The sequence below is a fragment of the Plectropomus leopardus genome, chromosome 23 (genome assembly GCF_008729295.1).
Source record: "Plectropomus leopardus isolate mb chromosome 23, YSFRI_Pleo_2.0, whole genome shotgun sequence".
In the NCBI taxonomy this organism is placed as follows: domain Eukaryota; kingdom Metazoa; phylum Chordata; class Actinopteri; order Perciformes; family Serranidae; genus Plectropomus; species Plectropomus leopardus.
In genome coordinates, this window is record NC_056485.1 from 5,425,530 (window position 1) to 5,451,549 (window position 26,020).

The 26,020-nt window shown below is 39.4% G+C and overlaps 1 protein-coding gene across 1 annotated transcript in view; it reads left to right on the plus strand.

Moving 5' to 3' along the window:
- The window catches only part of nrxn2b (neurexin 2b), a 742,597-nt gene extending 734,728 nt beyond the window's left edge, over positions 1-7,869 (plus strand). The window contains exon 21 of the mRNA XM_042512007.1: positions 4,892-7,869. Within this exon, the coding sequence (XP_042367941.1) occupies positions 4,892-5,784 (893 nt within the window). The 3' untranslated portion in view covers positions 5,785-7,869. The remainder of the gene's footprint in view (positions 1-4,891) is intronic.
- The last annotated feature ends 18,151 nt before the right edge of the window (positions 7,870-26,020 follow it).

A 26,020-nucleotide genomic window follows, 5' to 3' on the forward strand; every position in this document is an offset into this window, starting at 1 on the left:
ATTTTACACAGGAAGCATGTTTTATTGTGTGATATTATTTGGAAATGACATACACGATAGCCAACCGCAAGTAGCTGTTATGAGCGATGGTTATTTTCCAGAAACTTTCCCCTGGCGATCTCCTGCCAGCCAGCTGCCACCTTATTTAGATATTTGTAGTACATTTCAGTTCAGTCGTTCCTTGTCAATTGGAGCACTTTCAACACAAGCAGAAGGAATAAATGTTAACAGTATTGTTTTAACAATACTTTACTGCAGGGATACTCAACTTGCTTTGTTTTTGGGCCACTTATGCAAAATTACAGGAGGCCAGGGAGGAGTTTAGGACATAAGGCGATTATTTAGGACTTTGTTTTGACACTTGTTTTGATAAACAAGCTCAATTTTGATGCTGTTTCATGCACTCTGGTACCTTATGTATACTTAAAATGCAAAAACAATTCTCAGTGTGAATCACTTTATTTTTATTGTGAGTTAGAAAATGGTTTGGGTGGGGGGGGTGCATAAGCTGAGTATCACTACTTTACTGTGACTATGAAAGTTGGGTTGAATTCCGGTTTTGCAAGTCAGGTTCAATGTAAGAGCTTAAACTGATTTGATTTTATGCAAAATGGCTTAGCAGGCATATTAAGAAGTAGTCTACAGCAGCAACCTGTGCAGACGGTGCTAAATCAAACTCATTTTGCATCAGTAATACGCCTATGACAACACAATTAACATATGATGTTTATGGTATAAGGGAACATCTAGTGTCTGACAGGCCATGAGTAATTTACTGCCAGGCCGAGCACCAGCAACATGATTAAGATCCAATTTTAGTAGAGGTGGGAGGAAAGGAGATGCACAAGATGTGTTTGTTTACCAGAAATTTAATGTTTTTTTGGGGTGACAAGAGGAGACATTACAGTTAGTCTCTCAAGAAAACTAAAACTGTGCCCATATGTTAGCATTTTAGACTTGAAGCTGATAAGAGAGTGGGCTGTTTTGAGCTGAACTTTTGTAGGACACCCAATTTCTATTTATTCCGGTGGCTCACTTTGAAAGTGCTGCAATGGATGTTGAATTCATGAAGTTGTAAAAAGAAGCTATCAAAACATTACCAACTTATTTTACTACAAAAACCTATTGTTTGATAAAGTGGCAGCTGGCTGGAGATGACCGGGAAGCTGACGGTGAATGACCTTGCAAATAACATGCTGCTGTTGGCTACATCGTAGGTCATTTCCAGGAAATATGATAATACAAATCATGCATTCTGTTGAAAAAAGTACAAACTTAAGAAGACAGCAAGTACTCACCAAATATGGTTTGTTTAAATGATGTAACAAAAGTGCATATTTAATGAATTCAGGGTAAACAAAAAGTTTTTTGACTTCTGTAATATAACATTTGACCCCAGAATATCTAAATAATCCATTTCAAAGCACTGTTTTGGGCAGAATTTATATGGTAAACACTAGTGCTCCAGAGACTGAGAATTTACAATAACCAACCATTTGTAATGTCAGCCACATACTGTAAGTGGGGCACGCAGTGAGCGGAGGTAACTCCTCAGTAATTGGTGGGCTGCAGGTATAAAGCTTGAAATTGCACTTGCAGCATCTCTACCATAGTGACAGATGGCAAAGTAAAGATAGCGACACTACCATCTCCTCCATCGCCCTCAGTCACACATACAGCCCATATCTCTGAGGAACTATCTCTGAGGTCCCCAGAACAGTTTTTTTTTTTCTTCTCCTGACTTTGACAAGTTATTTCACAAAACCAAAGAATTCTTAGAACGCACTAAACTTGCAAAATCCTTCCTGGTGCGGCTCGTCTTTGTTCCTTAAATGTGACACCGCGCTCTGCTGTCCTCTCAGCCTTCAAGGTGAAACAGCCCTCAAACACTGAAAGAAAGGAAATATAATGGAGAGAAATAAGTTGAGCATTGCCATGGAAACTAGCCTTTCCAGCAATGGCACAGAAATAAGAAGTTAGAGGAAAGGTTGAAGAATTCCTACGTTTGTTTTTAGAGCTTTCACATGTTGCTTCATTTCAAGGCCTGTTTTCTCTCAAGTGTTTTGTTATATGATGATATGTTAGTTTGTTAATGCAATGCATAATTCTTTGTCAACGAGGCCTTTGCTATTCTTTGAGTGAAAATGTATGGTTGTATAACTGACAAGGTTTTGGGGGGCTTGAGCGTTGCTGAGCTGAATTTAAGGCTTCAGGGGAAATGTTCCAATCCTAACACCTCCCCCTTACAAATCCCCCATCATCCCTGAAATGCCTGACCCAACCCCTCTCCCTCTGAGTCACTCTGATTTACCTCATCAAATGAACAAAGAGCCAGAGTCATGATTTTATGCTGGTGATGTTGGCATTTCTTTGGTCATGTTTTGCTGTTACCTTCCCTTTTTCTCCCCCTCCAAGATGTGCCATAATCTAATCCCCCCTGCCATGTTTTTCAAATGTTTCCTTGACTGTGACCCTTTACACATTTGCCACACTGAAGGGAAAATTGTTATGACATAAACAATAGTGTATAAACTGATATTCTGCCATGTATTGTTCACATACTCCCAATATGTTTAACCCTTAAAGGGGTAGTTAAGATTTTTTCGAAGCAGGGCTGTATATGGTACTTATCCATAGCTGGTATAATACACTCAGAAGACGTGGGTCAGCAAGCCCCCAGTTTGGAGAAGCAGGTCTGGAGTCCAACATAGCAGCTAAGCAATGTACTGCTGTGGATGGGGGCCAGCAACAAAATGTTTTTTAGCCACCTAAAAATATCATTATCAGTTTAAATGTATTCTATATTGAAATTATTTTCACTATTTTACCTTAATGTTAAACACTCGGTATGTTTGCATGTGCAGTAAAGTCAAGTTATTGTCGTAGCTCAAATAGGCCATTTAATTGGACCCTAACCCCTAAGAAGTTAGCAAGCGGCTAACAGGTTGCATGTCGAACGGAGACAACATGGATAACTTTTTAGCACTGTATATTTCGTATGTACGTCACACTTTACTCAGTACCTTCACCTCGTTTTGTATTCTTCTCTTCTTATGTTTTTCACGGTTTTCTTCCACAAACTTGTTCTGTTTGACTTCTGGGTCAAAGCCCAGAGCTGGGACAGTCATGCTTGCTCAAAACACTTAGGCCAGATCAGATCTGGCTGAGGCTTATACGTGAAACAGTAAATCAACCCCAGACCACATTATCTAGGTGTGTTAGTCCAACCTCAAGAAATTCAACTTTGTACAATTTCAGTCGCACTAACACGTCTACATGCATTTTAAAAGTCCAGTGTTAGTCAAACTAACAATAATTCAACTTTTTCTAATATCATGTAAAAGTTCTGAGTGATTTCCAACTGTAAAGTGAAGCTGACTCTCTTCAAAGCCAGACACAAAAACATCATTTTAGCTTACTGAAAACAAGAGCTGCTGGTATACCGCTAACTCGATCAGTTATGTTGTTATTGTGTGATTCCAAACAAACTCTTTTAAATGCCACAAGTCACACATTAACACAAACTAACTGATGGAAGCAGCGGTTTATCAGCAGCCGTCATGTTCAAAACGCTAAAATGAATAAATGGGTTTTTTTAGCGGCATCCCCGTCAAACGGGCTGTCTGAAGGAAAGGTAAAGCCCTGAAAATATTCTAAATATAGCATACACTTAAACCGATGTTGACTTTTTTAGGTGGCTAAAATGTTTTGTTGCTGTCCTCCATCCACAGCAGTAGATTGTCAGCTTTCATGTCAGACTCTAGCCTGTTTCTCCAAACTGGGTGTGTGTCGCCTGACATGTACTGTATGTAATACACTCACTATGGATAAGTACCTCATACAACCCCACTTCAAAAAAATCCAAACTGTCCCTTTAACTGATCCTGTAACAGAAGGATTCCTTCTGAATGATTGCAGCTTGTATAAATGATATTGTTTCACACCCAATAATCTTTGTTTAATTTGGGTGTTTTCACAATGGGCGAGAATCAGATTACATAACCAAAGCTTGGCAACAAATTCCGGCTCATTAAGACAATTTTTTTTAACTGTTCAAGAAGGATTTCATTGCCCAATGTTTATGTGTAGTGTTTGGGAGGGAAGTGGGCATCAGGGAGCAGTTTAATGCTATCTCTCAGTATACTGGGAGTTTAGGTTAGAAATCAGGGGCATCAGTCTCCCGCAGCTGCTCCCAGGAGTTTGCATACAGATTAAGATAATGAGAAATGAGCCATAACCACCATGCCCAGGGGGGGGGGGGAGAGGGATTGAAGCCATTCTTAATGAGAATTTTGAAATCTTTACATTCTGATTATTTTTCACGCAAAAGGGGGAGAGGAGGTACAGAAGGGTGGGGGAAGTTGTTTATCACTATCCGAGAACAATCTTACACAGCTTTCTTTTTGTAATTTTTTTTTTCATGCAAAAATCATGCGGCCAATTTGTTGATGTAAGTGACCTGAACCTCGTGGTTTGCTATCTTATTTAACCAATCACAGCAGAAACATCTGTTAGTGTAGTAAGCATAGCAGAGACTAGACAGTTGTAGTTCATTAGATGTTAAGTTGTTCAGTGTAATTTGTTATCTTGTTTTAGTGCTATAACATGTAGGTCTGTGCAGCATAGGGAGATAGGTCAGACCAGCCAGGAGCAGGTGCAGACTTGATAGAGTATTGTCTTACATCTTGTATTTATTTCAGTTAGTCAGCATATTAACTTTTTTAAATAGAACAGACTAACTAAACTTATATAACTAACCTCATGTAAAGTTTTAGTGCTGTTCTAATACTGGTGTTGCTGTATTCAGTTTTTCTTCTGTTCATCTGGAGGTGGTCTCTCTCCTAGGTGGTCTCTAACACGCTTTTCCTCCGTTGTCTCTTTCTTGTCCTAGGAGGTGAATTAGTGTTGCCCATAATAACGGTGGACTCCCTAGACCCCCCATCCATCGCCACCCGCTACCCAGTAATCCCCCCACCCCCCACTACCTACCGCCCATTCCTCACCCTCCTCGAAACCACCAAAGAGTCCCTCCCCTTGCCCAATGGTCGGCCCCCTTGCCCCTTGGACCAGGAGGACTGCGAGGAGACCATCGAGGTGTCGGCGTACGGCTCGGGGGAGATGACCGAGTCAGATGACGAGGACTATTACAAAAACTCCCCCCTGGTCACCGACAGGACTGTCCTCCCTCCTCCCCCGGCCGTAGAGGGCAGTGTCCAGAACCCCCGCGACCGCCATTTCTCACGCTCCCCCAACTCCCACCGCCCGCCTCTGTCCTCCACCCCCACAGCCAACCCTGACCAGCTCAGCCCGCACATCAAGCCCGCTGCTGGCGGCAGCAGCAGTAGCAACAACAAAATTCCCGCCGGAAAAATGAACACCCGGGACCAGGTGCTGCTGCCGCCGGCCCACCCCTCGTCAGACCCGGGCCACCGCAGAGTCCCCGGAATAACCTACCCCCCGAATTTTCCCCATGTTCCCACTCCAGACCCCACGTCCCCAGAGAGAGGGCTCCCTGGCGCCGTGGAGGTGCAGCAGTCCAGCAGCACCACAGGGATGGTGGTCGGCATCGTGGCAGCCGCCGCCCTCTGCATCCTCATCCTGCTCTACGCCATGTACAAGTACCGCAACCGCGACGAGGGCTCCTACCAGGTGGACCAGAGCCGCAACTACATCAGTAACTCAGCCACGCAGAGTAACGGAGCCCTGGTGAAGGAGAAACAGCCCAGCACTGCCAAGACGGTCACCAAGAACAAGAAGAACAAAGACAAGGAGTACTACGTCTGAGGGAGCACCGCCGGGACACACAGAGACAGACAGGAGATGCACTTAGAGAAGGAAAGAGACAAGCGAGAGCAAGAGGGAGAGAGAACCGGCAGTATATGGAAAACGGCTTGCAGAGAGCATTTAAAACTCAGTATTGACAGGTGGCCAAACACCAATCCAGTCTAATCACAGGGAGGCGACATCGTGGTTCTGTTCACACCGTTCAGCGTTGCTTTGATTTGACGACTTATAAACCATGGTGTGGATTTAAGGAAAGGCTACACCTCAGATCTCAACACATAACTGTGCCAACAACCGTGTTCTAAATACTGATAAAGCAGTGATTTATGGGTAAGTACGTGACAGGTTATTTAATATCTCGAGTACTGTAGGAACCGTCAGTATTTGTGTCATGGCCCGTACTTCATTCTGAGGCGAGCTTGTGGTGTAAGCCTTCACCTTAGACAGTATCAGCGTATTATTTCCCACCTGTTTGAATTAGCGACTGTAAAATCGATATACTGCCAGCTTACAGAAACATCGTGTCAAAGCCAGCCCTCTGTAAGTACTCCACATCTCCTAACCTCTCGTCAGATCTCTCTCTCTCTTCCTCTCATTCGCTCGTGCACTCTGTTTCTCTCCTTGTCTACGGTGCTCTGCAGCCGATGCGACGTAAAACTCTGCCGTGTTTCAAGCATGTAGTATTCATTTACGACAAAAGAGATAAAAACTGTTTTTCTTTACTGTGGAGTTTTAAAAAAAAATAACAAAAAATAAATGACGATGACTGATGATCATAACGTTAAACGTAGCAACTATGTGAGATACCAACCGCTCCAACCTACTGGATGATAACTTGTACGTTTAGCCGCCAAAAACTTCTTGAGGCCAAAACCCCTTTGGTCGTCCTTTGTTCCAGCAGATCTATGTCATGTGTTTCTGGGGGCTTCGAGGCACCCCCTAGTGGGCCAGCAGAGAAACTGTCACGTCCTTACTAATAACCGAAAAACAGAAAACACCTCCAGCAAACAAGAAGAACTCTGTTCTATATAATTATAAATATATGTATAGACGTTGCAGAAACCTATGGACCTAAAGCGTGAGTGGAAAAGCAAGATGATATTGCGCAGCGAAGATAGGATTTTTGACGTCGGAACAGTGACACCGCCCGAACCCCCCGTTCCCCAGACCCCCGCCCCCTCTCATGAACAGTACGGCTGATGCAACGCCTTGCTGCCAGCCTCAGTCACTTTGGTTTGCTCTTTTTTTTTTTTTGTTCCTTTTTTTTTTAATTTGATTCTTTTCTCTGGAGAAATGAGAGAGACATTTTAGGGAAATTCTGAATTTATTCTCGCGAGTTCCACTGCGGAGAGAGATACCTTGCAGCTGAAAAAGCGACTGTGTCTTTCGCCCCCACCCCTCTTTAGCCTGACTGGACTGACGGCAGCCAATGGGCAAACTTTGTGGGAAGAGCACACACTAATAAAACGGTGAACGGCAGTTCCCTGGAAGATGTACAACAGAACTCTAGTATTCCAATTTTCTCAACTCTATAAAAAAAGAAAACTGTACCATGAAAAGAAAAGAAAAATCCTGAAAAAAGTTTGTGAAATGTCTAAATATTTGACTCTCATCCCATTACTAAGAGAAATGTGTTTTCCCTACTATCATTCCTGTTTGGAGAAAAAAATGACTATGATTCTGGGAAACTGAAATTTCTATTTTATTTTTTTTTAATTATTTTGGTAATTTAGCAATGTGATTTGGGTTATTAACATGAAACCATGCATTCTCCTTTTAGTCCATCCTCCATCTGTCATCCTCAATCTATTTTTTGTCCCGCATCTATTCCTTTTTCTCTGTATGGCAGATTGTACGTCCCCATACCCTGTGGAGAAAGCAGGCTCTATCCATCCTCCATTTTTTAAAATTTGTTTTATATCTATTTCTGTCTATCTGGCTGGAGACAAGATTGATTCACTCTCCTGCCATGTCCGTCTGGTTTCTCTCTTTCTCCATTCCAAGCATACTCCTCCCAGTATCTTCCTGTTCTTTCTAAATGTTATTGTAAAGTGTTCCAGTGAGATGACTCTAAATATGTGTACATTAACAGAGGGAATACACTTGGTTATATACTTCTTACTCAGGCGTCGCGTGGTCTCTTTATCGTCTTTGTCTCTGACTCTGTTCGTGTTTGGATTTCTAACACTGGCGCCCCCCTGGCAGAAAGCTAGGATCGCTCTAAATAATGCATTTCATCTCTCCAAAATATATCACTCAGAAATTTCCAGACTAGTCTAATATTTGGAAAATTAATAAGTTTAGGGTCACTGCTCTTAGCTTTAAACTAAAACACCTTGTGGTTTAATTAAAAGATTCTATTGTAGAAATCCGTATTAAGACCCTTTCACATATGCACTGCAACCTTAAAATTTACTAGACATTAACCAAGGGAGCTGTACGTGAGAATGCAGTTGTCCAAATCTGTTTGATCGGACAGCAAACAGAATCTACCCTGCCAGTAAGTTTGTGTTATGTCCGATTGATGATGTGTGAATAGAGCAGGTCATTGTTCAGAGAATTCACATCAAGCAAGTAAAAGTACTGATGATCTTGCTTATATGCAACTGGTGTGAAACCACCAGAATGCAAACATCCAAGAGTAAAAGAGAATGGTAAAATGATGGCCACATCCATTACTTACCTAAGCTCCAACCCTTGCCTAAATCAACCCAGAGCGTGCAGGAGACAGGACACAAGGCAAAGAGAATGTTACAGAATAACATTGTTTTGATTACGAGACCAGTCATCATGTGGTCAAAAACATCCAAATCTCCTGGCGATATTGGCGACAAAATTCCCAAATCTTATTATCTCATTTTTGTTGGTGTATTCATTTAAATGAACCCTCTTTTTCATATTTTGGTTTGTATTATTATGGTCTGATGCCAGTAGTGTGATAGAAATGCCAGCAACATGCTTGTTTTAAATTCTCTGGACAAAGACAAAAAAACATTTGCGGAGGGCGAGTTTTTTCTTTGTTTAATTACTGCTTTTTCAGGACAGCGATAGGTCAATTAGCAGAATCTTTGAAACTTGTTGGAGTTGAGCACATCAAAATTCACCAAGACGATGCTGGTGCTTCCTAGTAAAAAATTTTCAGAAACAGAAAAACCTGATGAGCCTCAGAACTGAACCTCTGATTTACAGTGACGGCAGATCTGTGATGAAGTGACTTCCTGCACCAAAGTAAACACGCCATAAAAAAATTTACAAAAGGTCATAATATAGTATGTAAGCCAAAATAGCATTAAAAAAAACTCATCATGTCACCCAACATTTTTATGCTATTTTTTAACGCTGTTGTTAAGTATGGTGTTTTAACTGAAGGTCGACTGAAATAGCATAAAGTTTTTTCGCCAGTTTTTGGTGCTCGGGCCCTAACAAGTCATCCAAAATGGCATAAACAATTCATAGAACACTATGTTGGCCAAAAATAAAAAGAAATATACTATAGGATGTTGTCCACATTAACAAACAAAAAAAAACAAACCAATTAACAGTATATTCTGTTGTTGATACTAACATAAAAAACTCATTGTGTCATTCATGTAAGCATATTATGGCAAACTATGTCAGTCAAAACTTCTGAAAAACAAATTAGTATATCATTCGAAATGACAAAAGTAATGTAAGTAATGTATGTTGTCAAACATGGCAAAAAAAGGTAACACAATGTCAGTCACTACGTCTTCCAAATTTGCATAAAAATTTCAGTGTTTTATGTTGTCAAAATGGTAAAAAGACGTCATAGTATAATCGTCCAAAATGGAATACATAGGTCATAGAATAGTGCGTAGTCTGAAATGGCCTAAAATCGTTAAAATTGTTAATAGTATTTGTCGTCCAAATTATTATAAATGTATCATATTACAGCATGTCGTCCGAAAGAGCAAGAAAACGTCATAGGCCATTTCAGACGAAATACTATACTAAAAACGTCTTAGTAGTATTTTATCCGAAATGGCATAAAAACGTCTTAGGATAGTATTTCGTCTGAAATGGCCTAAAGACATCTTAGTATAGCATTTCGTCCGAAAAGGCCTAAAGACGTCATATTATAGTATTTTGTCCGAAAAAGATAAAAAAAGGTGATAGTATAGTATTAGTATAGTAGTAACCTGAACTCCACCTGCTGCGCTGCATTCACGGACCTGCAAAAACTTTAACTGCATATTACAAAGACGCCGCAGATAGAATGCGTGTAAACATGTTATTTTGTGTTGTTTGCAGATGTTTTTTCACATGTTTTATTTTTTCTGCTTCTTTGGTCTTTTTTACAACATGCTATTTAATAGGTTTGAGGCAGTGTCTTGATGTTTTTTAAACACTGCATACCATAACATGCCTCTAAATTTTTTTGGTAATTTTTTCAACATTCTATTTTATTAGTTTTGGGGCTTTTTCAGGATATTTTTTCAACACTTCTTACTATAGTATGCAAACTTTGACATTTTTTCCTTACCATATCCTTGGATTTTTGGTCATTTTTTCGACATGCCAAATTCTACTGTTTTAGGCTATTTTTGAAACTTTCTTTGCTATGGCGTGTCTTTCCAGGCTATTCTAAGCAGTTTCTAGCCTATTTTAACAGTTTTTGGGACATGTCAAATGTTGACATTTTTGCCTTACTATAGCCTTGGATTTTCGGTCAGATTTTCGACATGCCAAATTCTGCTGTTTTGGGCTGTTTTTGCAACTTTCTTTGCTATGGCGTGTCTTGGCAGGCTATTCTAAGCTGTTTCCAGCTGTTTTTAGCAGTTTTTGGGACGTGGCTAATTTTGACATTTTGCCTTACGATAGCCTTGGATTTTTAGTCAGATTTTCGACATGCCAAATTCTGCTGTTTTGGGCTTTTTTTGCAACTTTCTTTACTGTGGCGTGTCTTGGCAGGCTATTCTAAGCTGTTTCCAGCTGTTTTTAGCAGTTTTTGGGACGTGGCTAATTTTGACATTTTGCCTTACTATAGCCTTGGATTTTCGGTCAGATTTTTGACATGCCAAATTGTGCTGTTTTGGGCTTTTTTTGCAACTTTCTTTGCTATGGCGTGTCTTGGCAGGCTATTCTAAGCTGTTTCCAGCTGTTTTTAGCAGTTTTTGGGACGTGGCTAATTTTGACATTTTGCCTTACTATAGCCTTGGATTTTTGGTCAGATTTTCGACATGCCAAATCGTGCTGTTTTGGGCTGTTTTTGCAACTTCCTTTACTATGGCGTGTCTTGGCAGGCTATTCTAAGCAGTTTCCAGCTGTTTTTAGCAGTTTTTGGGACGTGGCGAATTTTGACATTTTGCCTTACTATAGCCTTGGATTTTCGGTCAGATTTTCGACATGCCAAATTGTGATGTTTTGGGCTTTTTCTGCAACTTTCTTTGCTATGGCGTGTCTTGGCAGGCTATGCTACGCAGTTTCCAGCCTATTTTAACAGTTTTTGGGACGTGTCAAATTTTGACATTTTTGCCTTACTATAGCCTTGGATTTTCAGTCAGATTCACAGGAATGGTTCATTCTTGAGTCCGACTGAATGTTCGTGTCAAGTACGAGGAAATTCCCTCAAGGTGTTGCTGAGATGGTGCACTCACTAGAATAAGGCGGATGTAAGGCCACAGTGACCTCGGACTAAAAGATTAACTGGTTAGATGTTGGTGGCCATAGGTCAAAGTGAACACTATTTGAGTCCTCCAAGGCCTTCATGAGATATTGCATTGACAAGAATGGCACAGACAAAGCCACAGTGACCTTGACCTTTTACCTATGAAAATCTAAGCAGCTCATCATTGAGTCCAAGTAGACATTCATGTTAAATTTGACGAAAATCTTTCAAGGTTTTCTAAAGATATTGTGTTCACGAGAACGGGACAGTGAGACGGATGTATGTACATACAAATAATCCAAAAAATGAAATGCGTCCAGCATTTGGCACAGTGCTGGACGGCACAAAGGCATGAAAACAGTTGGTACTGGTGACAGGTTTTTGTTAGTTTCCAGTATTTTAATCAAATCTGCAGTGGTAGAGCTGCTGCTTTATTTTTCTTGTAATGATTTTATGACCTGCCAGGGTGTTGCTTATCTTTATATATACAGATGTTAAGTCAGGAGTGTTCATCCGTAGGTGTTGCTTGGCTGTGATCACACAGGAATATATAAAAACCATAAACACAGCTAATTTCAATCCTACTGACGCACAAACTGCAGCGCCTAAAATATATTTCTTGCACTTAAGATGCTTGTGACGTGACGTGAAATCAAACCACAGGACTTACTTTTACCTAAACACATTGTGTATTGTACTGCAACAGTAAACCACTTTTGATGGCTTTTATAATAACCCATCTTTTCATTTCACATATTTGGAACATTCATGTCCAAAACTATCATCAGTTACATTTTAATGTGCACCAACAGCCTCCTTCACACCTCTACAGAAAAATACTTTTCATATAGCAAAAGACAAATCATCACAAGTACCTAGTCAGTTTGCTGGTGATAATCAAAACCCATAGTGAAAGCGTGCTGTCCCAAAGTTTAAAGAGCAATCATACAACTTAAGTGCAGTCCTCCACACCTCTCCAATCAGGAACAACATGCCGTCACAGTGGCTTTACTTCAGTTTCAGACTGTTTGACAGAAAGGCAGAGGTAAGTGCCTTCATGGTGTAGTGGTGATTTACTCATACCATGACAGCTTTTGAAATGATTCTGTCACTTGCAACTTTTATTTGATCTTCAAAATTAAGAGTCTGACATGGTTATAAATATAGTATGTCATCCAAAAAAGCATAAAAAACATAATTGTGTACTATTTCATCCAAATTAGCAAAAAACAAGTTCATAATAGTACGTCATCAATAATAGCATAAAAAGTCATTGTATAGTATGTCGTCCAAAATAGCACAAAAAAGTCATCGTATAGTATGTCATCAATAATAGCATAAAAAGTCTTTGTATAGTATTTTATTAATAATAGTATAAAACGTCATAGTATAGTATGTCATCCAAAGTCGCACAAAAAGTCATGTAGTACGTTATCAATAATAGTATAAAAAGTCATAGTATAGTATGTCCTCCAAAATAGCACAAAAGACATAAAAATGGCATAGTAGTGTACGTTGTCAAAAATGGAATAAAAAAGCCAAAGTAGTATGTTGTCCAAAATAGTTTTTAAAAAAAGTCACGGTATAGTATGTTGTCCAAAGTACCAAAAATAAAAAAAGTCATAACAAAGTCATTTAAAATAACAAAACAAAAATTATAGTCTAAATCTTACTATGTATGTTTATTGTCACTGCTTAATAAGATACATAATCAATTCCAATAAATGCACTGAGATTTTTTTTTTTGAGATATGATAACATTTAAATAAGAAACCAGAGCCATTTTAAGCTGTAGTTGGTAACTCTGTCATATTTGCTGAAACTGTCACTACATCCACACAGAAGTAAATGATTAAAAAAAGTAATGCTCTTCCGCCTCCTCAGAGTGCTTGAACAATCAAAATAACCAACACATGGAGCTCCCACGCACCAGTCAAGTTGCACTTACAATTTACTTACATGTCTGTGAAAACATGAATGCTTCACTAGCATGGAATCACTACAAGGAGGAACCATGATTTTTCATTCTACTTATCCATTTTACTGGACTAGGCCAAAGACAAGGAATTCAATATTTGTGTGAGGAGATCAGGACAGTTATCTGTTAAGTGATATTGGCTAATTTTACCTACTTTAGCATGTTTGGTAATTACTTACTGAACACATCTGGTGTCTTTTTCAAGCTTAATCTGCAGCGGCTGATGAAGAAGAAGCCATGTGAAGTGGACCGCACCTGCACGTCAGTTTCTAACTGCCCAAGGCCCTATTGGGGTGGGAGGGAAAAACTGATAATGCATTATATCTTAATATTTTTGTATCGTCACATGGACGTCAAGTATTAATTTTTGTATTTTTTAAATTATTATCCTCATGGTAACATCTGAAGCACAGCGAATCCTCAGTTCAGATAATGTTTTTGCAAACACATTTAAAATACAACACTTATTCCCACAGCACAACTTTCACAGACATACAGTTTGGTGACCAAAATTATTTCTCAGGCTTCATGTGCTGCTGTGTATTGTATAATCCAGCAATATCATTGTCTGTAATCTGTTAATGACAGAATAACTAGACTAAGAGTGTACAGTAGCTAGCAGCTCAGTGAGGCTGACAGTGGTGCCTTGAGCTAAAAATTCATCAGCTGGGACATAAACATGCTGATGATAACAATGCCAACATGCTGAAGTTTGTAAACATTAAACACGTTGGGCATTTTTGTTTAGCATGTTAGCATGAAAACATCTGCTAAATAGCATGAGTTGAGCATACAGTTAGTTTTGCCGTATTTGAGTATCTTGAAATGTCAATTTTAACTAGATGATGGTATAAGAGGAAAAGTCAGGGTATTAGCACACTTATTGGAATTCAACCACTGGGCACAATGGATATATCAAAATCTGGCCAATATTCCCAGTAGCTGCAGAGCATTATGATGTTACAGTGAGCTGACCTTTGACCTCCTGGATATAAAACGTCATCATTTCATCCTATTAAACATTTGCGTGAAATGTTTTCATACTTAATATATGAATTTTTGAACATGTTTTTGGAGGTAAAAGTGATATTAACCTTTGACCATCAAATCCTAATCTGCTCAATCCAAGGGGACATTTGTGCCAAATTTAAAAACATTCCCTGTTTTGGAGATATCACTTTCATGAGAAAGAGACAGCCAGGGTCATAGTGACCTTGATATCTGACCTATGATTGCCAAAATCTAATAGTGCATCGTTGAATTTAAGTAGACGTTTGTGCCAATGTTGAATAAATTCCTTGATGGTGTTCATGAGATATTGCATTTACAAAAATGGAACGGGCGGACTGATAACCCAAAAACATAACCCCTTTGGAAAAAGCTGTTCCCAGCGCAAAGGCATAAAAACATGAACATTTAATAGCATATCAGTCCATTTTGAACATTTTTAGGGAATTATTCAATGACTGTCTAATTACTTTTGCAACTGACCACATAAAATAATATTAGTTAACGAGCAATAAAAACACTGTTTTTAATCATTTAGAATAGTTTTTGTCTTTTAAAATGCAATTATGACTACAACTGTTTTTATTATAATGGTTGGTACTAACCAACCAACAGGCCAGCATTGCCATCCCTAACGTTGTGCCACTACCATGGATAAAAACAGGCTTTATATTTGCATCACTTAACAAATGCTCAGTCTTAAAGCAAAACTAATCACAGTTATTATTCATTTCAGGTATAGCACGCCTGCTTGTTGCTTCACTGTTGGGTATAGCATTGGTGGTATCATGGTTGGCCTGGTCACAATGTGTAAAGCCCAGCTCACTATGCATGCATGAACATAAGTGAGACTGCACCAGAGGAATGAGTGCATGGCATCATAGTGTTGTCAGAGCACATGTCTGTGTGTCATAGTCCCTGTGTCTCAGCTGACCTCTCAACATGCAGACAAGATGTCTGATTGATTGCTCAGACCAGCGATATCTTTGTTACGCTTACTTTGCTATGTTGTTATGAACAGATCAGGCAATGTGCTCTGCAGCTTGTTGACATTATTTGCAGCCAGCACTCACAAACACACAAACAGAGCAGGTTGTTTACAAGGCCGACATCCATGATGGGTTAATGGGGCATGCAGCGCAATTAATGCACTTCCATACACACCGCTGAAATACCCGAATCCAATGACAGACCAATTAAACAGATGATTCCAACGTCCCTTTCACCTAAACAGGAAACGACAGCACTTCACCTGCCAAAACTTAACATTTGTAAACAATTACTGACGCATCAAAATCCAGAAGCAGAGAAATGGTGTAAGGAAAATACACAAACGTGACTGAGTGGGCACAACTACTTGAAGACAAGCCAGGATTCTGAAAAGATGAAGTGACCATAAATTTTACAGCAAATCGTGTAGCAAAAACAAAACTAAAAAACAGCGGCAAAGCAAAATCAGTGACCACCACAGCTTGTGTTAGATTCCTTAGCGCTTGTGTGTTACAGTTTACTTGCATAAAGAGATAAATGTAACAATGAGGCAATTTTCAGAGATGCAAAAGTCTTTTTAAGTAACAAAGGCAACAGACCTGAAGATGACATCTTTCGTGATTCCTGACTCGAGCACCACCAGGTTGACTTCATTAGTTATTGAAATATTTTGAGCTGCAATATCTTCGTTCTCCTGACCTTTCATCTAGCAAAGGCACAAAGAAAAGATGCCACATCAGGAATTTTATTGATTGACGTTTTAAATGAATTCATTATATATGCATCACAGCTAAATGTTGAAAATATATTAACCCTTTGAAACCTGGAGAAACACCCCTTTTTTGGTGTTTGTTACAGTTGCCTTTGTTGTATTTTAACATTTAATTTTCAGTTTTTGCATGGGGAAAAGGTGATGAGCAACCTTGTCAGAAGTGTTCCAAAAATTGCAAGAAATTAGTAGAATTAGTTTTATTTTTAATTAGTTTTAGTTTTAATTAGTCTTAATTATTTTTTTTTTAAGTTAGGGAAAATGTCTGGGGAAAGAGGAAGAAAGCTATATTTAATTATCATGATTATATAGGCTCTTTAAAGTGAAGTTAGAAAATTATTAAGCACTTTTTCCAGGGCAATTCATTGTTTTGTTTTTTATTTTTATATTTCTTTTTTTTAAACTCATTTTAGGGTGATTTTCCTGTACTTTTTTAATTATTTCTTGCTATTTTTTTGGGTCAGTTCTTTCGTTGCTCATTGCCTTTTTCCCACTTTCTGAAAGAAATCAAGTTGGTTTGCTTAGATTTTAAAGGGTTAAACTTTTCGTTCTGTTATCTCTCATTGTGCTAAATATCAGTGAAGCTTTAGTTATGTGTGTGTCTCTACACTCCCATCGCCTGAAGATAAAAAGATTTCTCTATGATCGAGTTAAAAAACAGTGAGTCAGAAGTTTATGCAGCACTTTCTCCATAGGGAAAGAATCAGCATATATACAGAGAAACTGTATCAAATCACAAGCTCGGTTTGTAAATCTGGAACAGAGGTTAGTCAAGGTAAGAAAGGAAATAAGAACGAGTCTCCATTTTGTGCGGTGTTTCCTCCGCATTTCATCATCCAATCTTCTATCCCACTGTGAGATGTACCCCACGGCCGCTTTTCCCGTTTACTCACCAAGCTGTAAAATCTGATGCATGGATCGCACTACGATAAGACTGCTCAAGTATTCCCAGACTAAACTAGATGACCTCCTAACACTCAGTGGCCCTCCTGCAGAGACAGCCTTGTTTCTGCCCAGCTCTGCTCGGCAGTCATTGAATTAAAGACGCCAAAAACAAAGCAGTGGCATCATTTCTCCACAGGCGGATCGCTCTGCTGTAAACATGCCTGAGGACTCGGTTTTCACAAATAATGTGACATCACTGGTTAGACAGATGATCAGCGATGGTACGAACTCAGCGGCAAATTATCAGCATCGTGCTTGAGTTTGTGTCTGTGCACGTGTGGGTGCATCTGAGTATCAGAGGAGGAGCTGCAGCTTCAGACTTGTTTATTTATCATCTAAGTAAAACTCAAATGAGCTGTGAGATGTGTGTTTGGTTGTGCGCGTGTTACTCAGCGTTTAAACGTGTGTGATCATGCATCCCGAGGCGGTGTTTATGATAGAGTGGGGGCTCCCGCAGGAAAAGTTGTACCCAAAGACAATCAGGCAGGTAATCCTCACACTCTGTCACCTGGCTTAGTGTGCAGGCAAGTTAAAAGAAAGTCCACAGACACCTGAATACTGGGCTGCAGTTCAAAGAAAGGTTGGTTAGAATATTTAAACGGGCCTCCATCAGTCCAACAACTGACGACTGCGGATGTTTTTACAGCTGTATGTGTGCCCCGAAAGTCATCAGCTCTACTCTGGTTGAAATAAACCCTTAATTGACCAAGTTAGATGTGAAAATATGACGGCTCTAGACTGTTTTTGCTGCTGTCTGAATCCTGCTGTTCGTACACTGAGCAGCTGCCCACTGAGCAGTTAGATCTCATTTGTTCTTATAATTAAAAAAATTAAATGACAAAAAGTGACCAAAAATGCAGCTGCACACAATCAATTGCAGACAATCAATATAATCGTCCAATTGTCCAATGCTTGTTCAAGAAGAATTACCAACTTGCTGCTGTATGCCTCCGCTAACCACTCAAGTTACACTTCCAGTTTAAATGTGGGTGCTTCACACATCGTCATCCCGGCAACACAAAAGATCTATTCAATCAGCACAGTTTCAAAGTGGGTACCCAATTCAGTATGTGTCCAAATGTCTTCCCTTCTGTCCCTAAGTTGTGACATTGAGTAAAGGCCAGAAAAGTGCTTATGCGGAGCATTATGATGTCACAGTGAGGCTGATCTGATTTTCTGGATATGAAGTATCATTATCAGATAATTATACCCTTGTAGACTTTCATGTTAAATTTGGTCATAATAAGCCCATGAATTCTTGAGTTTTGTGAATTTTGGACGTTTTCACCAAATTTGCAGAAACTCCCTAAAGGCCTTCTTGAGATATTGTTTTCATGAGAGACTGATACAGAGTTACAGTGACCTTGACCTTTGGCCACAAATGAGTACAAATCAGTAAGTTGTTGAGTCCAAATGGGCATTTATGCAGAATTTGTAGATATTCTTGGGATATTGTATTCATGAGAGGGGAACAGACAGACAGACAAATGGATAACCAAAAGACAATGTCCGGTCTTGGCTATTTCTGGTCTTGGCTATTTCTGTAAAAACGGCTAACCTTAAAAATTAACAAAACTAATGTACAGTGGACTTTTCTTGTATACTTCTTAGACTTATGTAAAGGTATTCTGTGGAAAAATAAATGCCTCAAGGGTGGCATCTTGTGTTAATTTTATTTCCAGTTTCAGTTATGGGTAAAACAAATAACATAAAGGTCAGATCACGGGTATGTGACGATATCAATGACTGCCAAAATTACCTTTGTTTTAAAAAAGTTAGTTTTACATGTATTAAATGGCCCAAAATTATCCCTTTAAGCGTGTTGCCTAACCTTATCATTTGACCAGCATGTGGTACTGTACGTTGCAGTGCCATGACGGGTCTTGAAAATTACATCCATGCAGGACTCTAGTATGAACACACACACTGGATCACGAGTGCCGAAAGAAATAGTCCTGCAGACTATTTCATGGTTTTATGGAGCAGTTTGTTGCTGTTAAGTGCCAGGAAACTTCAAGGACACACGCGCAGGTGAGAAATGCTGGATGAACATAGTTAACAGACTTGCTTTTGTAGAGTGTCTTTCTAGAATACTTAAAACGCTTTTACATTATGTGTCACAATCACCCATTCACACAAACATTCATACACTGATAGTCATACAAGGCTCCACGTGCTACCTGCACAGTTAATTCTTCCCACGCACTCACACCAACAGCACAATGGACGACCCACTCTATATCCTAAGCCACTCACGGGTAAACAACCTCGTTCTTGCCTTTTCATAATTCTTCAAGCAATACTATGGACTGCAGTAATATATACTCTGACATCACTTATACACAGAAATCAATAACGTGCTGCCATATTGTGTTCTCAGTTAACTTGCAAAACTAGTAACAGCATCATCTGAGGAATGTCCTGCAGTCTTTTATTGCTGATCATAATCAAGTGATATATACCATATATTGACATTGCTTCACACATGAATAAATAGTAATATTATCACCATTTTCCATTATAAAAAAAAATGTGTCAAGCCATAACCATTTAACAGAAATAACGATAACTGGGCAATAGTTGTGTAACTGAGGGATGGGAAGTAACAGTTTCAAAGGATTAAATAGAATAAATGGCGAGCTAGCTAATCAGATTGTGCTGTGATACTACAAATAAAAGTATCTTCCACTTACAAGCTCAGAATCACAGAATCTCTGCCTAAATCAACCAACAAACTAAACCTCAGTGTGGCTAATCCTTGTGGAAGACTATAAAACCAAAACCATACAGTTTTGTGACTGTTAGGGTTGAGCCAAATACTCACATGAAGCTCTGATCACACAGACATTCATGAGAATGAGAAGAATGCACGGTCAAGGTGACCTTGACCTTTGTCCACCAACATCTAATCAGCTCCCTGAGTACACGTGGACATTTGTGCCAAATTATAAAAATTCCTTCAAGGCATTCCTGAGATATCATGTTCACAAGAATGACAGACAAGGTCAAAATGGACCTCTGACCACCAAAGTCTAATCATTTCATTGTTGGCACAAGTGGATATTTGTGCCAAATTTGAAGAAATTACCTCAAGGTTTTCTTGAGATATGGCATTCACGAGAATGGAACATACAGACCACCCAAAAACTTTATGCCTCTGGCCTCAGCAATCGCCGGCATGGAGGCATACAAACACTTCGATAAAAATCAAAGTTGTGCTGAGTGTGAAAACTCCAGTTCGTGTGTTTTATTTTGTACTTCTTAATACTGCATGCATGAGTTGTGTGCATTCATTGATTAGCTGAAGTTCATTTATTCAAATTTATACAAAACTTGCACTGTAAATAAACAGTTCTCTTGCTCTCACATTCAAAAACATTGATCTGAATCTCAAATCTGAGGCTGTTCTGTAGTTTTCTAATAAACAATGAATACACCAAGTTTTATATAAGAAATGTGTCTGTAAACACTTCAAAATAATAATAAATATAGCAACTTCTGATCAAACCATATCAGCCCAAAAATAACTTCTGATTCAGCCCCACTAATTTCCTGTTTAAGCTGATACAGATACAGATACTGTTAACGGTGTACTTGCTTATACCTGGTATCTGTATCTACGAGGGGTTGACCGATATTGGTCTTTCAGGGCCAATATCCATACAGATTATTAGTGATTAATAAGACCGATTGCTGATATTTAGAACATGCGTTTACAATAAAAAATCTAAATCTTTCTGTCGATATTCAGAGTTTGGAATATAATAAAATCCAACACAAAACTTTTTTAAATGCCTTTAGGAGATGTTTGATCAAAACTGAAACTTTCAACATCACATACAGCAAGTTCCCAGAAATTGGTTTTATAAAGTAAAGTGAAAATTTAAATTTAGAAAAAATTAATGAATAAAAGTAGCTCCCCGAGGGTTTACAAAGTACAGGTTCCTCCCATGCTGACAGTTTCTTTGCACTTTTTAATTAATTGATTTTATCAGCGATTATTAAAATCAAATCCAGATAGAAATAATTGGCTAAATGTGAAATATCGGCCCCAATAATCAGCCAGGCCGGTAATCTGTCGACCCCTAGTATCTACTCTATTTTCTTATCTCCTGACATCGCTACCTTATTCTCCAAACAGCTGCTAAATTTGCATAAAATCCTTCCAACATGTACCATATATTACTAATTCATAGCAGAGTGTGAGTCTACATCCTTATGTGAGTGTACATCTCGCCCAGCAGGCCTCTAACATATGCTGGACAGTCAGCGTGTGCAGCCTCTCCGGCATAAATCCCAACACTCCCCTACTATCAGCAGCTCTCCAGGAGGCTGCGTCTGATCAGCGCTTCTCGCTAAGACACTCAGTAGGTTGGAGCGGGGGTTTTGTGTGATGACACTCGCACTGATCTGGGATCTGTTCTACCACCGGGGGGTCCCTCTATGGTGTTGCACCAGGCAAAAGCCTTCTGCTTGCCTTCGAACTGCATTTACGCCGCTCTGTCTCTCCGCCTCTCTTCTGTTTCTCTGGGCTTGCTATCACTCTCTCTCTCTCTCTTCTCTCCTCACAAGATGCGTCACGGTGTTTAGGCTAATTGACAGCACCTCTTGGGCATGACACAAATAGAGCCTCAATTTACAAGTCAAATATGTATAAGGAGCGGTGCATAAATGAAAGGGGGGGGGGGCAGGGCTGTGCAGCAGGAGGAGAGAAGGAATTAAATAACAGGATACAAGATTGCGAACCAGGGCTAAAAACGGGGGTATAGATGGAGCTTGAGAAAAGTATACAGTAAGAATAAGTGTGGGTGTGTTCGAGTGTGTGTGGCTGCTCACTGAAGTTTGTCTTTTGAAGTGTGTTGCTTGCCTGCATGTGTGAATATCAGTGTGCTTGTGAGCACATGGGCGTTGATGCATGTATGTGCGAGCTCCAGAGAGTGTTTTTATATAGTAGGCGGTACAGGGGGTGTTCATGCATGAGTGTGTAATATATAACTACATACGCATTATTTAGTGTGTGTGTGTGAGAGAGAGAGAGAGCTGTTGTCACTGCAGAGAGAAATCCAGACTGCAGGGCAGGAGGAGGAGGATGATGGATGAACAGGTAGCTGCCTCCAAATCTCAGCTGCTGGAATGAAGCCATACAAACACACCACACTTACCTATCAATCTGTCTGTCAGAGGATTACAGTGTGACACACATACAGTACACACTCCCACAAGTGTGTGAAAGAGAGAGAGAGAGAAAGAGAAAAGCGGCTGAAAGAGAGAAGTCGGGGAGGGGAGGACAAAAACGGGGGGCGAGATTGCAAAATCACTCAGCTTCTGAGAGGGCTTGCGTGTTGATGAGCGTATGCGAGTACCCTCCCCTCCGGCATCCCTCCCCAACTATTTTTGCTCAGTTGCCATGGCAACCATCATCCTTATGCTCGCATGTTTGGGGGAATGTAGAGTGAACGTCGAGGCTCGCAGAGGCTGCATTTGTCCACACCTCAAAGCTCCCCGCCTCGCCTCGGAGCTCCAATGGTTGCGAGGCGAAGTGACTCCCAAAAACCCACTTCACCCATAAACCCCCTCCTTGCCTCCGCATCCGACCCATCTCCCACTGGCCTTAGATAATCATTCACAGTTTGAGATTATTCATGGTCTCAGTTATGTGGAACAAATTAAGGACACATAGAATGACTAGGTGCTCATTAAGGGCTATTCCACATAGGGCTCCATTATAGGACGCTCTAATTAAACTGCTTTGGCACTGAAGCGGCATCTGGCTGACCTCGCCGCCTCCGAAGACACTTCGCTTCTATCACGCACCCAGGATCCACTCATTACCACCCTGCATTTTCTGTGGGCTAATGAGTGTGTGTGTGTGTGTGTGTGTGTGTGTTTGTGTGTGTGTGAGAAGGGGAGGTTTAAGAGCTTTTTGGGAAGTGATTCAGCTTTGTTCTGCAGACCTGCCTGAGACAGATGATGTTAATGCACGCTGTGACATCAGTGTTGTGTCTAACATCTATAAACAGCCACACACGCACTTTAAAACTTGAGGTTAATGTAATGAAACGGACAGAGACAACAGAGAGTGGTAGGTCTGATGCTCTGTGTGTGTGTGTATATACTGTTGTATGTGATATTTTTTAAGCTTAACTAATCCGTATTTTATGTTTTCACAATAAATCTAATGACTCTGTGTAATGTGAACAACCCACTGATAATTATTACCCGACTATACAACTGTTAAGACTTAAATTCAGTTTGTGGCCATTAAGCAGAATAGTTTGTATCAGAAAACTTCAGGAAAATAATGTTTTTAAAATCAGTTTAGATTGATAGATATCGTAACATAAATTAAATTACTTTTTAGGCTTCTTTGAGCTTAAATATTCCTTTAAGATTATCCCTAGGAGAGGATTTACTTAAAAAATAACCAAGATTATGTGAGCTGCAAATACATCTAATTAAATGAATACATCTTACAAAAAATGCCAAAAATCTTATCTCTTAATCTAAATTTTGTCAATATGCATCTTTACAAATCCTACTGTGTGACATGTTTAAGGCTTGGGAGCTTATTTCTATATGCAGAATGTCGTTTGCTACTACAAAAAAGTAACGGCAAAAGGAGAGAAAGGAACATAGTAACATTATGTCGGGTTGGTTGTCAGCAAACTTCCTATTTTTCTTAACTTTCGTGTATGTGTGTCTGTCCCTTCTTTATCTTTCTGTGTCCCCTCTCTAAAGTTTTTGCAGGTCTGTGAATACAGCACACTTTTTTTTTCCTCAGCAGCTGATGAGACTACTCATCAGGCACCAGGAAATTCTAAGTTTTTAGGGAGTCCCTTTAGCCTACCCTGTTGTGGCAATTTTGGGAAGGGGGCTGTCCGATCATAAAAAAACACCATAAGTTAGAATTTTGGTTGTGTTTCTATGGTCATCCAGTGGGACTTGACAGTGTTTTAAAGCTTTTGTTTTGAGATCAGTGTTTATATGGTTCATATGAAGTAATGCAACTTATATATGTCCATTTCAGCATGTATTTGTGATACAGTAGATGCACATATGTGAGTGCTAATGTGTTTGTGTGAATTTATACAGTATGTGTAAATACCTGCAGGTGTGTCAATATCAGTATGTTGTATTCGTACACATATAAGATCAATTTGTGTCATTTTCAGCTGAGCACGTCTTTCTTTACATGTGAGAACGCAGCTGTATGCAAGTGTGCTTTTCATGTTTGCATTATCGCGTGTGTGCGTGCTACTTTAACACACATATCACTGCAGACAGAGGAAGAAGTAAAGGCTTCAGCTGACATTTTTCAAGATGGTCTCAATAAATGAACATGAGTGAATAAAATAAAAAAAATACATCTGTAACACGAGCAGGAGGGAAGGCAGAGAATAAAAAGCTGAATGGGACTGGGTGGGGATACATTCTGCCATATCATACTGAATTACACCTTTAAAAAAGGAAATATCACTGCTGCTCTGCTTTCACAGTGTGGGATTGTTTATCACAGCATTTCACATCGCTCTCGAGTCTGAGGAAGAGCTTTGTTTGCAGCCAAAAAAGCTTCCTGTCTCACTCTATCTAGTTAAAAAAAAATGTTGTTGACGGCTATTTACTGGACCAAAACTTATTGATAGCTTCATTATCAGATGGTTTTCCCTGATTACAACTTAAATGAAGTCAGAAACGTGGAATACTGAGGATTTTCTTTTCAAAGTTTAAATGTAGCAGAGCTGTAATGATTTGTGCCACGATGCTGATTATGCCCAATTGGATTACCTCATCTGACTTCAAACAAATAATAAATGTTAACATTATGCATTTCTACAAACCACAAATACATTATAATTGTGCTTTATTATGTAGTTCAGATACACTGAAACTTGACATTACAACAAACCAACATGTGGTCAGGTTTAGACACAAAAAACATGTGGTTATTAGTTAGGAAAAAAAACATGTTTTGGCTTAAAATACCTGGTTTTGTTGGCTGAGAAGCCACTGGAAATACAGCAATGTCTCTGCAAAAAACTACCACTTTCAGTGGCACTATCCCTGGTAACATCACAGCAATGAGACAGAAAAAAAGCCATTTTTCATGGCGCTTTCTCAACTGGAAACACAGTGTTTCGTTAAAAAATAACCCATTTTTTGTGTTCCAATTCCAAAAACAGCAACAGGTATTTAAAAAAAAAACATTAAGTTTAGTGGCTAAAAGCCACTGGAAACAGAATTATGAGTCACTAAAAAATACTAATTTTGAAAAAAAAAACAACAAAAAAAAACCACAATCCCTCTCCAGTTTTTATTTATTTAGCCTTGAGCCTTGTCTAGTTCAAGGTTCAAGTCTGGTTAAAGCGTACACAAAAAAAAAACAAGAGTAGCTCAAGTACTAAGTAAAACTATTCCACTTAGTTTGGACTTTTATCCTACAACTAAAAAAGGTCAATGTTGGGCAAGTACTTAACCTACAAAATATATCAACTTCTATATATCTGAAACATTATGGCCAAAAGAAGGGGGAAAGATGGGTATCAATCTCTTTCTCTCGCTCACTCACTCGCTGTGTAGAATGCATTTGTGCACATGTGGGAACCTAGACGTTCACGTGCGTATGAAACAGAATCCTGCAGGTGCTACTGAAAAGTTGTACATTGGACATTTGTAGTTAGTTAACTGAGAAGGTCAAACCTTTTGTTCATGCTGCATATTGCTGAACTTTCAATGTACTTTGTATCATGCACTGAGCACTTTATTCTGCTTAGCTATCTCACTCTTAAAAACAGCCTTTAAGTTTATTTCCTACGTAACTATAACATCCAGTACATAGGAGATAAATGTTAAAAAAACTAAAACTATTTTTTTTTTTTTAACTTGCTTCTCAGGGTTTTATATAAAGAACAATATCATG